We start from the raw sequence: 16,891 nt of genomic DNA on the forward strand, positions 1-16,891 counted from the left end.
CTGCCGAGAAGCATTTAAAAAAAAAGTTCACTCCTCCTTCTTATACCAATATCGTTCAGGCTAGAGGCAGCACCGAACCTAAACCTCTTGGATGTGAGCCAGAACTCTTACCATTGTACCACGGCATCGTGAAAAAATCATCACAAGAAACTGGAAGTTTAGCTTCAATCAAGTCAGTCTACATCTATTCATTTTTACTGGTATTTAAGACAAGTTGTGTTTTGAGATCAGTGATTCATTCCTTATATTGACAAAAAATTTTTAAAGGAGAGGAGCCAAATACATCTATTAGCCCGTATTGACGTCTCACAGATAAACAAAATGGTCGAATATGTTGCGGTGTTATATTAGTAATAACATTTTCTATTTCAACTGTATGAGTTTCTACATACACTTATTTGTTACCATAAATTTAAAATAACAACTTTTTGCTACAGAAAAGCTCTGAGATTTACGATATTTCACAACTTGTGCAAAGTACTGACTTGTTTTAACATGACTAAATCAGTTGCTATATTATATATCTTAAAAGACATTTTGCTTTTATTATTTTGTTTCTCATTTACCAATTTAAATATTCATCCAGACAATTTTTAAACATGCTAACCAAGGTTGCGTCTAATACTGTTTGCGCCTGAGTATTCCACTGGCTTCAACACGTTTTGTAAAGAATTTTTCTCGCTACATACATTCCAGTACTCGTTGCTGTGCCAGCCGTTGATTATCACTTTGCATAATGTACTTTGATGGTGATTGAGGACTAAGTGGTACATGAAAGCTTATTCCATCAATTTTGTGCATGTATTTAAAAATCTGGATTAAATCACCTCTTTTTTTTCTCTCTTCAAGTGCTGTGAGGCCATAGCTCTTTTCATAACATTTTCTCTTGTTAGTTCTTGTTAGTTAATTTAATCATCAGTTAGCACACATTTTACAATGTTATTCTTAAGATCTAATAAATATGTACAATTACAATCTGACTGGGGCAAGTAAAAGACAAAATATCTTATCATCAAGCGCCTTCGTGAAATAGATGAAAAAAAATTTTTTAGAAGTTCAAATGTTATACAAAGAGTGAAACTAAAAAGTTTGAAAAAAAAAATTAAAAAGTTGAAAAAAGTTATAAAAGTTTGCAAGAAAAAAAATCTTTTTAAAAATAAAAATTAACAAATTGGTACATATACGTATTTTACCAATTTGTTAATTTTTTTTTTTTCAATTTTATTATAACGTAAATATAAAAACAACGTATTATATAGCGTAAATATGAACATTTACAAATCGGTACATATACGTAAACATGTTCAAAACAATACGTAATATATATTTAAGTATTTAAAAGAGATTGAGAATTTAAGAAGATTCTAAACATTATGAAAATTTAAATTTATCTATTTATATTTTTCATATAAAATTAAAACAGATAAACAAAAACAACAAGAAAGATATATCATAAAATAAAATTCTTTTTTATTTAAAAAATAGTTTTATTTTATGATTTTATTTTATTATTAAAAATTAAAAAAAAAATAAAAATGAAAAAGTGTATTTATTGTTTAAATTTAGTAAGTGTTTTTTATAGTTCTTTTAAATATAGCAATAGATTTTATTTTTTTCATATTTTCGTCAAGAACCGAATTCCACAAGCGTGGTCTCCGACATGTAATTGAGAAGTCAGATTTTTTTTAATGATGTTTATGGAATGTAGTAAATACTTATTGAGTGTCTTGTTTCATATTTATGATTAATTAAAGAAAAACTTTTATAAAATCATTTTGGAATTATTTCATTTTGATGTTTAAACAAACTTGAAATAACAAGTTATGGTAGATATTTAGTTCGTATAAGTTTAGAGCATTTATTTCCTTGAGTAACAGCTCGGCACTTTTGTACCTATCTGCGACCAAAACTAACCGATTTGCTTGCTTTTATTTTGTATAAATAATTTTTAGGAAAGATGGTTGATTGTTTGTCTAGGAAATATTACAATAGTTAATATGACTTCGTATAAATAAAGTAGAAATTTTTTAAACATATTTATTCAAAAGATGTCTTGTCTTGTATATAATCTCCAGAATCTTTGAAACTTTATTCTCGACTTTAGATTTAGATGGTTAAGCAAACAAAATATATTTCGTTTTATCAGTATTCAATGAAAGTTTATTTTCTATAAACCACTTATTAAGATATATTACTTCTGTGTTACATAATATAAAAATATTTTAAATTTGAGCCTGAAAAGGAAACACTAGTGTCATAAGCAAAAATAATATGATTAAGTATATTTGAAGACAAATAAATAATATTTTTATAGATTAAAAACAGCAAAAGTCCAAGTATTCACCCTTGAGGAATACTTTAACTTTTTGATTCAATTCGTGTGCATGTTAAATCATATGATACTCCTTGTTTACGGTTTTTTAAATAACATTGCAGCCATTTTAAATTAGAATGAGCTACTCCATAATTGCTTAGTTTATAGATAAGAATCTTATGGTTGACAGTATCTCTGCTCAGGGGTTTTATGTTTAATAGAAGAAATTATTTTGGTAGCATGGTTTTGGATTTTCTCCAGCGGATTTATGTCTCCCTGTTGGTATGATGGCCACGCCTGGATTGCGGACTCAAGGTAAGGTCAATCATACGTGGTGTACAGCTCCTTTCAAAATGGTAATCTACAACTGCAAAAAGTTTTTAGCCAACCTGAGGATCAGTTAACTTTCCCGGCAGCTGCCGTAACTTGAGCTTTGAGTTTTAGATCTTCCGAAATTAGAAATCCAAGATCTCACCTTTAAACGTAATGTTGAGATAAATGTCTGCTAGGCCAGTTTTCAGAAACATGACCTGGTGTAGTTACTCCACCATCATCATCTACTTCTTTGTATTTAGTATGTACAAAATTAAAATCAACATAAATTAGCATCGTTGCACACCCAATGTTTTTTCGAGACGCCTTCGATTCAACAAATAATAATCTTATCTCATAAAGCACCATATCGTTTAGACAGGGTCTGTACATTGATCCAAAAAGAGTATTTTTTTTACCAAATGAAATACAACACCAGCCTTGTTCAATATTTTTAGTGTTTAGTTTACTGATTTTAACTTCATTAGCAATGATTCTTTTTCTGATGTATAATGCCTCAACACTTCCACGAGAGCCTCTGTCTTGTCAATGCAGGTTAAAGAATGCTAATTCTGTTTAAAAGAACTTGTTAAATCAAGTCTTTTTGACAAGATTATATCCGGGACAGTGTTTTAAGATGTTGCTTTTAGTCTTACCCTAACCGTCGATGTCGATGAAACAAAAGTGTTTGTCTAAAAGATAAGCTGCCTATAGTTCGTTGTTTTTTTTCTTCCTTTTTCTGTTGAGTATTGTAAATATAAGTGCTGGGCTGACATCCTATCCTCAAGGATGGAAGCGAGGGTAGGACGGCAATATCCCTTTGAAGTCTTTAGCCTTGGGCTGTCTTCCCGTCAATAGCCCCTGAATTTGTTTGTTCGGGCTGGAAAGACATACTTGAAGAATACTAGGTGAAGTGTTATTAACGTTTTTACCTTGTTTTAGACACTATACTGACTTTATTAAAATTCCAATAATTCCAATCGTTTTAAAAAAATTCTCGACGTTGGTATAATTGGATTTTTTCGATTCAGCGATGCCAACTAAAACAACGTTGCAGTCCCTAGCTTGTCTGTCCTTGGAGTCGTTGTTGAAAGCCTTGAAAAGTTGATGTTGCTCTAGAATTTGTTTTTGTGATTTACCAAGTACGTTAGAGTAATATGGCAGCCCGTTGATTTATTGTGTTGTTAATTGATACGTTACTAACGAATGTCTTCTTTAAGACGTCGATTTCGTTTTGAAAAAGTTTTTCTGCGCTTCAAACTGATATCTTACTGGTTCTAGGGGACTAAATAAGTAGGAATTTCATTAGTGCAAACTGGCATTAGTGCGAACGACATAAGTGCAAACTGGCATAAGTGAAATGCAGTTGTAAAATTTAGCGTAAGTGCAAACTGGCATAAGTGCACCAAAAAAATTTGCAAACATTCGCATAAGTGTGAAGTTGCACAAGTGCGAACTGACATAAGTGCAACATTGCAAAAGTGCGGCAAAAAAGTTTTCAAACAATGGCATAAGTGCAAATTGGTATAAGTGCGAATTGATATAAGAGCAATTAGTTGCAAAAACTAGCATAAGTGCAAACTGGCATAGGTGCGCCAAATAAATTTTCGAAAATTGGCACAAGTGGCAACTGGCTTAGGTGCAAAGCAGTTGCAAAAACTCGAACTGGCCTAAGCGCGCCGAAAGAATTTGCAAAGATGTGCAAAAGATGTGCAAAAAGATTGCAAAAGATACATTCGAATCGGCATAAGTGCAAACTGTCATAAGTGCGAAGCGTAATTTGGCATATGTATGAACTGGTATATGTGCGCAAAAAAGTCTGCAAAAACTGGCATGAGTGCGCCAAAAGAATTTGAAAACATTGGCATAAGATTCGCACTTGTGTCTATTCGCATCTTTGCAAATTCTTTCGGCACACTTATGGCAATTCGCATTTACGGCAGTTTGCACTTATGTTAGTTTTTGCAACTGCTTCGCGCTTATGCCAATGTATGAAAATTCTTTTTAGCGCACTTATGCCAATTCGCACTTTTGTCAGTTGCGTCTAACTCAGTTTTTCCAACTGCTTCGCGCTTATGCCAGTTTGCACCTTATTAACCATTGGTCAAAACCATTTGCTTAGTCAAAACTAATCGCTTTGTTTTTCACTTAATTTTTATTTTTGTTGTTTAATTATCAAACTAAAATAAATCTTATACTTATAATCTTATACTGAGATTTTAATTTCTATTAAAAATGTAAATTCATTTTCAAGTGAAAAAAAAGACAAGTTCTTTTGATTTTTGAAAAATTCTTTTTGCTTTAGAAAAAAAATTTTTCTTGACATTATTTTGACATTTTATGTTCTGTTTATAAAGTTGTGCAATTCTATTATAATAAAAATGTAAACATACGGTCGGCGTTTTATTTTAATTTTATTGCATGTTTATATTCGAGGGAAAAATAAAGGACAGACTGAGTAGTCAATAAAGTGAGATGAATAAATCATTAATCAATATGTAATAATAAACATAGTTTTATTCTAATCAATGTAAATTGAGTGAATTTATATTGACTATTACCAAAGAAATGAATTTATCTATAAAAAAAGTTCACGTTGTGATAATATTTATGTGAAATGGGTCAAAATTTTATTACATTTTCTTTAATGTTATTGCAAAAAACTTAGATCAGTAAAATATGTTTTGGTCTTTGATGAAGATTCGGATTTATATTATTTATAAAGCAGTAATTTAACCAATCTTATAAACAAGTTTCTGTAGGGTTCTTTCCTAATAAAGTCTTAAGGAAGCTTACATTCACCAACCTAATAAATTAAAAGTTTATTAGTATGAAAAACAAATGATAATCACAGTTCTGAAAAAAAAATAGAATTCTAAAAAAGTAACAGGAATTCTTTCATTTAAGTTTATTCATGATGTTAACATGAAATTATTAAAAATAGTAATCTTTCAATATCTATCCTGCCACACACTAACAATTCTTTCCGAGATTTCCTTTGTGGTAAAACTTATTTTAATTTTTAAATTATTCTGGTGACAACTTTGATTTATATAAAATACAATAGTTAAAAACATAGTTATATTGTTTTGGCCGATTCAAATGCCTATTCAAGATATTGGTTAATAATAAGCACTTAAAATTTATATTAGGTGTGAAGAAGCAAGATTATTGAATAATGAAATTATTGAGGCTATTGAATAATAAAATGGTAATACTCTTCAGTCCTTAATGCAAGAAGTAAATATAAGGAAAGGAGGAAAAATGTGCAGTTGTAAATCAGGGATAGGAGGGTAGGGAGAGTCGAATGTATATATAACTAAGAGCTAATGTGTTTAAAGCTTTTTGTTGATTTAGATTTTGCTTTTAACTTAATTGATATAGTTTAGTTTATTTTTTTCTTTATATATTCTTCTTTATACAGTTACTGGTTTTAAATTATAGTGACACTACGTCACTATAATTTAAAACCAGTAACTGCTTGTAGATGACATAGTGACGTTTTTCTGCAAAAAATTGAATTTTTACTAAAATTACTTATCAAAATTTATTTCTAGATAAAAAGTAATATTCACAATTAATCTTATCCTGATAACAAAAATGCTTGGAACCAAACCTCTTGATAATTACTATAACCTGGTAAAAAAAACCATTCTCAATTTTCAGGTACAGAGATTTGTTTTCATATTTATTTACAAATTTTTTTGTATAGATTGTATTAGTTAAGCAGTTATGTTTTTATATAGTATCATAAACTTATATATACTCTTTTAACCCATAATTTTTAACCTAATGATACAAAAATTATTTCTATAGTTGTGTAAGTTCACCCCACATTGTAGTACCTATATAATAATTTAGTTAGATAAATGGTAATTTCTAATGTAGTTACTACAAAAGCAACTTTTAAATGCTGTTAAATTTTTTTGAAAAGACCATAAATTGACTTCTGAAATAAAATAAAAGATTTAGCTACCAGTAGAACAACTCTGTACAACTCTCAGGGAAATGGTCAAGCAGAACGATACGATGGCATCATTATGAAAACAATCAAAATAGTTTTGAAATCACAAAACCTTGATTTAAAATATTGGGAATGCCATTTTGCCTGATGCCTTCCATTTGTTCTTTAATCAACACCACTACTAATGAAACTCCTCATGAACAACTCTTTACATATCAAAGACATTTTGCTATTGGACACTCAATCCCATAATAATGTTATATATAAATTATTTGAATTTAAAATTGTCCACCAAGCATTTATTAAATACAAGGATGCTCTGAAATGTGTGTGGGGACTCAGCACCATCAAAAACTGTAACTACCAATAAAAACATTGCCAAAGGTTCATCAAATGGTACTAGTGACTTCAAAATTAAAGTGACAGATATAGAGGTTATCTACTTTCAAAAGAATGTGTTTTTCACATATTAAACCATCATTTAGACATGAGAAAGCTGTCTATATGTAGGGTGCAGTGTTTGCGCACATTAAACTAAACTGTAGATGAAACTTAGATACACTATTATGCATTTAAAATAAAAATACAGTTCAAACAGTGGACTGCATGGAAGGAACCGGCTCCATAAAAAACAAAAGCTGTTTTTTTGGCTGGGAAAGTGATGAAGACTGTTTTTTGAGATGAGTCATGAATTTATTTTGATTGATTATCTTCAAAAAGTAAAACCACTGCAGGAGCATACTACACATCATTACTTGACAAGCCGAAAGCAGAACTTACCAAAAAATGGCTTATTTGCAGAAAAGGAAAATCCTGTTTCACAAAGATAACACAGTTGTCATGGCAAAAAATCCACAAATTATGATCGAATAGGCGGAAACCTAACTAACCCTAACCCAATCAGAAGACTTTATAAATAAAAAATATAAAGTGAGAGATAAAGTTATTAAATACCTATACAGGGGTGTACCCTTATGGTCATCCGGTGGCTCGAAACTACTCATTTTCTACAAGGGCGACTTAAATTGAAAAAAAATGCCTCTCAGTAGCCTGGCAGGGCAACCAGACAGTATGTTACTTACAAAAGTGTGTTTATTAATAAAATCATATTTTGATCTATGAAGATTTTATTATTTTATTACTTTACGACTCAAATGAGAAATGAAAACTGTTTCAGGAGGAGTACACTCCTGCTATATAACTATCTGCATGGTAGAATGCCCTAATATGCATTGAAGGGGAAATTTTTGAAGAAACACTTAATAATCTTAACAAAAACTTAGAGAAGCTCACTGAATGGTTAAGTCAAAATGGTCTTAAATATCTATCTATAAATATCTAGGTGTGATATTAGATGACCTATTGAACTTAAAAGAACATATTTATTATATAAAAAAAAAAAATCTAAAGAAACAGAATACCTGTGTAGAATATCTAGATATACTACTAAATGGACTAAAATACTGGTTTTCAACACAATAGTTACACCACACTATCAGTACACTATCAGTACCTCTCTCTTATTAGGAACATCCTTCAGCTGCTGCAAAACTGAGCAATGAGATCTATCCTTAAATGTAATTCGTTTACACATAGTGTTGCTATTCTTATTGGATTAAATATCAATCAAACAAATTGTTACAGTATTCTATGAACACTTTTCTGCAAGTATATTTTATCAATTAGCAAAAATAAATCTGAGCTTATTTTTTCTTCATTTAATAAATATTTTAATGCTTTAATTGGTTAGATTCCACCTTGAGTAATTGCATTTAAATAGAAATGAAGGAAAAGAAAATTCATCTAATAACAAGGTGTAGGCATATCTGGAGGTATATTGTAGAATCAAAGCATACCAAATAAGTTTATTACTATAACTCTCTTCCATAGGATTTATGATACATAAAACTATAAAGTTTTCATAAAATATTTTTTTCTTTTTCTTCATCCGAATTTTCATTAAAGAAAATAAATTTTCTAACATGCTAACACTCGTCGGTGTACACTGAATGCTTTGACAAAACCATTCAGGATGAGGTATCAAATTCCCTTAATTTTACATGCAGATTAGTATCCACATTTTAATGTTAGTTGATGATGTTATATTTCCAATAATAACAAGATAATAAGTAATGCCGCCTTGTCTGGAACCAATATTTATTTTTTTAAATAGAAAATTTTATGGACAAATTTTTCATCCACAGAACCTTGTGTTCTGTCAAGTCATCCTAAAATTCTCACATTTATAGTGGCATTGTTTGCTGATGATACTACCTTTTATTCCTGTCTTGATAAGAAGCCAACACTCTCTGATTGCATGGAGGGGGAACTTGAAAAGGCTCAAATGCCCTCTCCAAGCAATCAGCTCCCTCTGCTCACTTCTGCTACAGCAAGACTGTCAAACTTGCGGCCCATGCAGCCCACAGCGTATAATTTTGCAGCCCATTCTGTATAATTTGTTATTTAGTTTCTTAGCAAATTATTTAATTTTTATATTGTTATTTTGTTCTCAATGATCATTTTTTTGAATTTTTAATTTCTGTATTGTTATTTCAATTTTTTGTTTTGTTTATTTTGTCATTTCAGTTTTTATTTTAAAAAAAGTTCATAGAGAGTGTGTTTTCATTGAGGAACATTTTTAAAAATATTTTCAGGTTATTAGAATAAACTAAATTTAAATGACTTTTTTTTAACAGTTTGTGCAATTTGTTGGGATAGTATATCGCTTATATTATTTAATTGTCATGGCTCTTGTTAAGTCATGTGACTGACACTTAAGTCATGTGACAAACATTTAAGTCTTTTATTTTTTGCAGCCCTAAAATTTTAAATTGTTTATTTGGCTCATGTTAGAATTTGAGTTTGACAGCCTTGTACTACAGCATGGGGCTTTTAGTGGCTGGTGAACTTAAACCCAGACAAAGCGCAATTTTTTCCAGCTAATCGTTATTGCAACAATCTAGATCTTCCTATAATTATAAACGGTAATGTACACAATTAGTCATCTACCCTTTGTCTTTTAGGATTAACTCTTAATTCTGATCCTTCTTGGAAACCATATATCAAATCCATTGCAAAATTAGCATCTGCTTAGTTTGCATCTCTTTATCATGCTCACCACTTTCTTACTTTTTATTCTATTCTTCATCTCTATAAATCACAAATTTGTCCTTGTATGGAATACTGTTGCCAAATCTGGAATGGATCTTCAAATGAAGCCCTTTCTCTTTTAGACAAGGTGCAAAAATGTATTGTAAACATAGTCAGACCTGCTTTTTCAGCCAACCTTTAACCATTGCCACATCATCGTAATGTTGCTTCTCTTTCTCTTTTCTATAAATACTATAATAGGCGCTGGTCTAAATAGCTAGTGTCTGTTAATTATTATCTTGCTTTATAAACTTCATCTTTTCTCTTCCATTGACTTCCAATAGTGGTTGTTTGTAGCCTTGTTGGAAGTGAAGATGTAAAAAAAAAAATTATACATATATATATAATATATATATAATAAACAACCACTATTGGAAGTCAATGGAAGAGAAAAAAAAAAATATATATATATATTATATATATATATATATATATATATATATATATGTATATATATATATATACATATATATATATAATATATATATATGTATATATATATATATATATATATATATATATATATATATATATATATATACATATATATATATATGTATATATATATATATATATATATACATATATATATATATGTATATATATATATATATATATATATGTACCGCGCTCAACTTGTTTTTCCACGCAGCGGCCTTGTTCGTCAAGGTTCGTGTTTCGGAGCTATAGAGTTGAGAGAGGGTTATAACCACTAATAATTAGCCTCCTCATCTGTAGTGGCCTTCCTGGCCTTGAGGAGGTTAATAACAAAAAAAAAATATATATATATATTTATATATATATAAATATATAAATATGTATATATATATATATATATATATATATATATATATATATATATATATATATATGAATGAATAAATATATATGTGTGTGTATATATGTATATATTTTTGAATTTAGCATCCAGTAAGTGGTCTTTTTCCTGCAAGTTTATATAGAGCACAATTTAGTCTTAAACATGAGTACAGCGATGCTTGGATTCGTGACAATGTATATAGCATTTTGCCAGTATGGGCTTTGGCATTAGCTTATGGAAAAACAGGAGAACATGAAGAAGAAAAATCTCGGCAATATGAGTTGCATCAGGTAATTTTTAAATGAGTGTGAACTTTGTAAAATATAATGCATGAAAAATTTAAAAAATTAATTAAGAAAATAAAATGGGAAAGACAATGTTTACAAAATAAGCTAACCATTTTTAAAAATTAAATACACCTATAAAAAGCTACAGAAGACCACAATTGTGAAGGAGGCTATTTTTTTTTTTTTTTAAATTTATTTAAATATTTTTATTATAATGGAATTATTGTTTAAAACATTGAGTTATAGTTGAGCTATGTGAGATAATATAATGAGTATGGAAGCTGTATCAGCTGTAAATCAGCTGTAAATCAGCTGTATGGTATTTTACATATTTGTAAATACATATATGAAATCAAGCTTTTTTGATATCAATCCCATTTAAAAAAGCTTGTTAAATAGTCTTTTAATTTTGGAATTGAGTTTCATTTAATTCCAAAATCTATTTAACAATGACCATCAATGACCATGTAATGACTATTACATGGTCATAACAAGGTCATTGCTTGTTTAGAACTATTTGCTAGTATACTAGTATAGTACCTAATATAGGTAAAAGTAAAGGTAAATTTGAACATTGGTTTTGACATTCTTTAAAATTCTGAGAATCAAAATTTATTAATGCAATACCATTATAAAAAGTAAATGTGGCATTGTTACATTTTCTAAAAAATGATCTTTATTATTAATCATCGAATAATTATAAACAAAATTCCCAAATTTAAAAGGTGGTTTCTTAAATGCAATTTTTAAAATTGTTTTAATTTTTTAAAATAGTTTCTAAATAGTAAATAAAACTAAAACTTTTGTTTCATGAAACAAAAGTTACTTTAATACTTGACATCATATTAAAACTTAAAAATGTTTCAATCATTCAGCAAAGATCCATTCTTTTACTGTAACTGTTCCTTTGCATGTAAAAAAAAAGGAAACAAAAAAATATTTAGAATACAAACTTAGTTATTATTTTCAATTAAATTTTACATTTTTAAATTTCAATATCATAAAAGTAAGATAACAAAAATCATTAACATCCTAAAAATAAAATAAGACAAAATATAAAAGTAAATAAAATAACACAAAAAATAAAAATAAATAACTTACTATAATTGGTACATATTGAACATTTATGTCTTATAGTGTCTGTGCTTGTGTGGAGATTTGCAGTAATTACTTTGATGGGATGTCCTATTACAAGTCCTTTTGGTATAACACAAAGGAATTATTTGTCTCTAAGAAACCCTATTGCACACCCATATTAAATACTCTAGCGGGATACCGGTCTGGCTAAGATTTCTTTGGCTTTTATGTATCTATTGTACTATGGGACATTTTTGTTGCAAGTACATAAGGGGTTTTGTTGTAAGTACTTAAGGGGTAAACAGATTCTGTCTGTTGACCAGCTTCGCACCCCTTCTTCATCTATTAGGCTAGCGCAGATGTATTTTTAATACATTGTTTCCAGTTTAGGATGCTGAATGCTGGATCTTCTTGACTCAATGTCAATGAAATCATTCTATTATCTCCTAATGAGGGTACAGCTCTAAAACTCAGTTTTATGGTTCTGAGGCCAGCTGGTAGTCAGGTTTTCCGAACTCTGTGGTAGCTCTCAGAAAGGCTGATTCCATCAACAGCTGAAAAATATCAAAGTATTAACAGTGCCATGTTGTGCGTGATTAGTGTCCCTGTTTGTACTTTTGGTGTGCATTGCCAAGGCCACATTTGGAGCCCTTTGTTATGGCTTAGGGTTTATTAGTAGTAATGAGGCAATTGCTTGGGCTTTTAAACAGTGTTCTGAGTACTATCTATGCTTTGAGTCAAGTTCTTCAATCTAATTTAAAAATGAATAAAGTACCAAAAACTATAAAACACAAAAAACCATCATCATCACCAAGTTCTCTAAACCTATCATTCACAAATATTTGTGGTCTTCGAAGTAACTTTTCTTCTGTTGAGTCTTATCTCTTGCAAAGTTCACCAGACCTACTTGCTCTTTGTGAGACTAATTTGGGTTCAACTGTCTCATCTTGTAAGCTTAGTGTTGATGGTTATCTTCCTTTAATTAGTAAAGACTCCAATAGTCACATGCTTGACCTGGGCATTACCTAGTTTCTGGACAAATTGGTGAATTCTTAGAAACCTAGGGCAAACCTAGTTTCTGGACAAATTGGTGAATTCTTACATTCGTAAGAATTCACCAATTTGTCGTGAAACTAGGTTTGAATCCACAGACTATTCTTTCATGTGCTTTCGTTTAGCACCACTTCAATCTGTCGTCTTTCTCTTTGTTCTATATTGCTCTCCTTCCTCTCAAGACTGCACTCTTTTTGATGTTTTTTCTGATCATATTGACCAAGCCCTCTCTCTTTATCCATCAGCTAATATAGTTGTTGTCGGTGACTTTAATGCTCATCACACTGAATGGCTTGCCTTTTGTGTCAGTGATTTTGCAGGCATTAAAGCCCACAACTTTTGCCTTTCTCAATCCCAAACTCAAATAGTCAACTTTCCAACTCGTTTTCCAGACTATCCGAATCATTTACCTTCTCTACTCAACTTATGTCTTGTTTCTGATCCTAGTCAGTGCTCAGTTTCTCCACATTTACCATTAGGTGCTTCTGATCACAATTTGATCTCGCTAAAACTAATATCTCATTCTTCTTCACCTGAATTTCCCTATTATCGTACCTCTTACAACTACAGTAAAGCTGACTGGGATTCTTTCCGTGATTTTCTTTGTGATGGCCCTTGGGTAGAAATCTTTTGCCTTCCTGTAGACAAATGTGCCTCTTACATAACTTCGTGGATTCAGGCTGGCATGGAATCTTTTGCTCCCTCTTGATGATTCCAGGTCAAGCCTCACTCTCCTCCATGGTTTTCCTCACACTGTGCTGCTGCGATTGCCAATCGAAACTGTTACTTCCATATTTATCAGCAAAACAAGGTTTTGTCTAACGCCAAAGCCCGCTATTCTTAGGTCATGAAATCTCTTATCTCATCTTAAAAGTTAGGCTCTCGTGACTTCTGGAGAATCTTTAATAGTATCAATAATAAGGGCAAATCTTTAATTCCACCTCTCTTGTATGCTTTAGACTTTGTCACCTCACCTAAAGACAAAGCTGAATTGTTTGCTAAAAACTTTTCATCAATATCATCTCTTGATTCCACTAGTTGCGTTCTACCTGATATTGCCAACAAACAGGTTGATCCATTGCTTGACTCCCATCACTCCAGCATCTGTATCTAAAGTGATTTCTTGCTTAGACTCTTCTGCAGCTTGTGGCCCAGACAACATACCTGTTATTGCCTTGCAGAAGTGTTCTTCGTAACTGTTGTCTAAAACTATTTAACAAGTGCTTATCAGAGTCTTTTTTCTAGCCTGCTGGAAAGTAACATCTGTTATCCCTATCTTCAAAAATTCTGGAGAGCGATCTGATTTGTCTAACTACCGTCCCATTAGTCTTCTTCCTATCATAAGCAAGGTTTTTGAATCTTTAATTAACAAACACTTAATCTCTCATCTTGAATCTAATAACTTACTTTCTGACCATCAATATGGATTTTGATCTCGTTCTACAGCTGATTTGCTAACATTAATAACTGATAGGTTTTATCGTGCATTAGATAAATATGGAGAGGTTAAGGCCATTGCTCTTGACATTTCAAAAGCTTTTGATAAAGTTTGGCATGCTGGTCTTCTCCATAAGCTTTCTTCTTATGGTGTATCCAGCAACATCTTTAAGATTATTGAATCCTTCCTTTCCAATCGTAGTATAAAAGTTCTCCTCGATGGACAGCACTCTTCTTCTTATTCTGTAACTTTAGGGGTTCCTCAAGGTTCTATCCTTAGCCCTATACTCTTTTTAATTTACATCAACGATTTTCCAGATATTCTCACATCTAAGGTGGCATTGTTTGCTGAAGATACTACCATCTATTCTTGTCGTGATAAGAAACCAACACTCTCTGATTGCTTGGAGGGGGCATTTGAGCTCGAAAAGGATCTCACTTCTGCTACAGCATGGGGCTCACAGTGGCTGGTGAACTTCAACACAGATAGAACTCAATTTTTTTCAGCCAATCGTTATCGCAATAATTTAGATCTTCCTATATTTATGAATGGTCATGTACTTGATGAGTCATCTACTCTTCATCTTCTAGGATTAACTCTTACTTCCAATCTTTCTTGGAAACCACATATCAAATCAGTTGCAAAATTAGCCTCTGCTAAGGTTGCATCTCTTTATCGAGCTCGTCACTTTCTTACTTCGGATTCTATTCTCTATCTCTATAAATCTCAAATCCAGCCTTGTATGGAATACTATTGCCATATCTGGGGCGGATCTTCTTACGATGCCCTTTCTCTTTTAGACAAGGTGCAAAAACGCATTGTAAACATAGTTGGACCTGCTCTTGCAGTCAACCTCCAACCATTATCACATTGTCGTAATATTGCTTCTCTTTCTCTTTTCTACAAATACTATAATGCGCACTGCTCTAAAGAGCTAGTGTCTCTTGTGCCATCTACTAAAATTCATTCTTGTGTTACTGGTCATTCAATTAAGTCTCATCCTTTTTCTGTGACTGTTCCTAAGTGCTCCAAAAACGCTTATTTGTCTAGTTTTTTTCCTCGAACATCAGCTCTTTGGAATTGGCTTCCTTCATCTTGCTTTCCTGATTCATATAATTTGCAATCCTTATAAGTCGTCCATCAATCATTATCTTGCTCTACAATCTTCATCTTTTCTCTTCCAGTAACTTCCAACTTTAATTAGTGGTTGCTTGCAGCCTTGTTGGAAGCAAAGATGTTTAAAAAAAAAAAAAAATTTTTTATTACTTTATGTATTTTTTTCATTTTTTCATTTAAGAAAAAAAAAAGAAATTTACTGTTAGGTCCCATGATCTCCTTGCGATGCAATACAGAGGCACTGAGGTTGTTTTAGCTTTATAGGGTGCAGGTGATAATTTTCTGAAATGGAAACTGAACCATCAAATTGTGTCCTGTGAGACGATAATAATCCATTAGTGTTTTGACTTTATCTGGAGCTTTATCTGGATTTCTTATAAACATATCTGATTTACACACACACACAGTATATATATATATATATATATATATATATATATATATATATATATATATATATATATATATATATATATATATATATATATATATATATATTCACACGAAATAATAATATATAATTTGAAAGTTACTTAAAGGCAGTAAATTTAAAATATGATTTCATGACTTTTTCAGTCTGTTATAAAGTTGATGAGAGCATTACTAAGATCCATGATGCAACAGGTGATATTTTTTTTTTTTTTTTTAAATAAAATATCTAACAAGGTTTCTGAAAATAAGTTTAAAATAAAGAAAATATAAAAGAATAGAGTTTTCATTTTAGGTAGATAAGTTTAACCTTTTTTTTTAATGCTTATGAAGCTGATTATTTTATTGTTAGGTAGATAAAGTTGAGCGTTTCAAAAGAAGTCAAAAAAAAGAAGACTCTTTGCATGCAAAATATTGTTGTCGTATGAATTTTAATTTTTTTAATTTGATGGTCAAAGTTTTTTGTCTATGCCACTTTAGTAACTTTAGTTGTCAATCAATAGCAATCAATGTACAAGATAGATATGCACCATAGCTTGTACAAGATTGTTAGATAAAATTTTAATTATACTTTTCACTGATTCACCTAAAAACAATAAAAGTTAAAAATAATCAATATTAAAAATCAAATCCATATATGTTACAATTAGTTTAAATAAAATACAATTGTTTAATTTTAACCAACCGCTAATTAGAATATTTTAGGTTTGCTAATTATTTGAAAAATAATTAATGAAAGTTAATTGCAATACTGTTTATCTATGATTCTGTGAAAAATAATGAAGTTTGTTGTAATGGTGGTGGTTAGATTTTTGTAGTGCTAGTGGTTAGATTGTTGTAATGGTGGTGGTTAGATTGTTGTAATGGTGGTGGTTAGATTGTTTTAATGGTGGTGGTTAGATTGTTGTAATGGTAGTGGTTAGATTGTTGC

The 16,891-nt window shown here is 30.6% G+C and overlaps 1 protein-coding gene across 1 annotated transcript in view; it reads left to right on the forward strand.

The window, feature by feature from the left end:
• Positions 1-6,176: 6,176 nt before the first annotated feature.
• Positions 6,177-16,891, forward strand: part of LOC101240917 (probable phosphorylase b kinase regulatory subunit alpha) — a 110,866-nt gene continuing 100,151 nt past the window's right edge. The window contains exons 1-4 of the mRNA XM_065811172.1: positions 6,177-6,292; positions 10,665-10,850; positions 16,108-16,155; positions 16,313-16,382. Coding sequence (XP_065667244.1) covers positions 6,227-6,292; positions 10,665-10,850; positions 16,108-16,155; positions 16,313-16,382 — 370 coding nt within the window. The 5' untranslated portion in view covers positions 6,177-6,226. The remainder of the gene's footprint in view (positions 6,293-10,664; positions 10,851-16,107; positions 16,156-16,312; positions 16,383-16,891) is intronic.

The sequence above is a fragment of the Hydra vulgaris genome, chromosome 12 (genome assembly GCF_038396675.1).
Source record: "Hydra vulgaris chromosome 12, alternate assembly HydraT2T_AEP".
Classification (NCBI taxonomy): Eukaryota; Metazoa; Cnidaria; class Hydrozoa; order Anthoathecata; family Hydridae; genus Hydra; species Hydra vulgaris.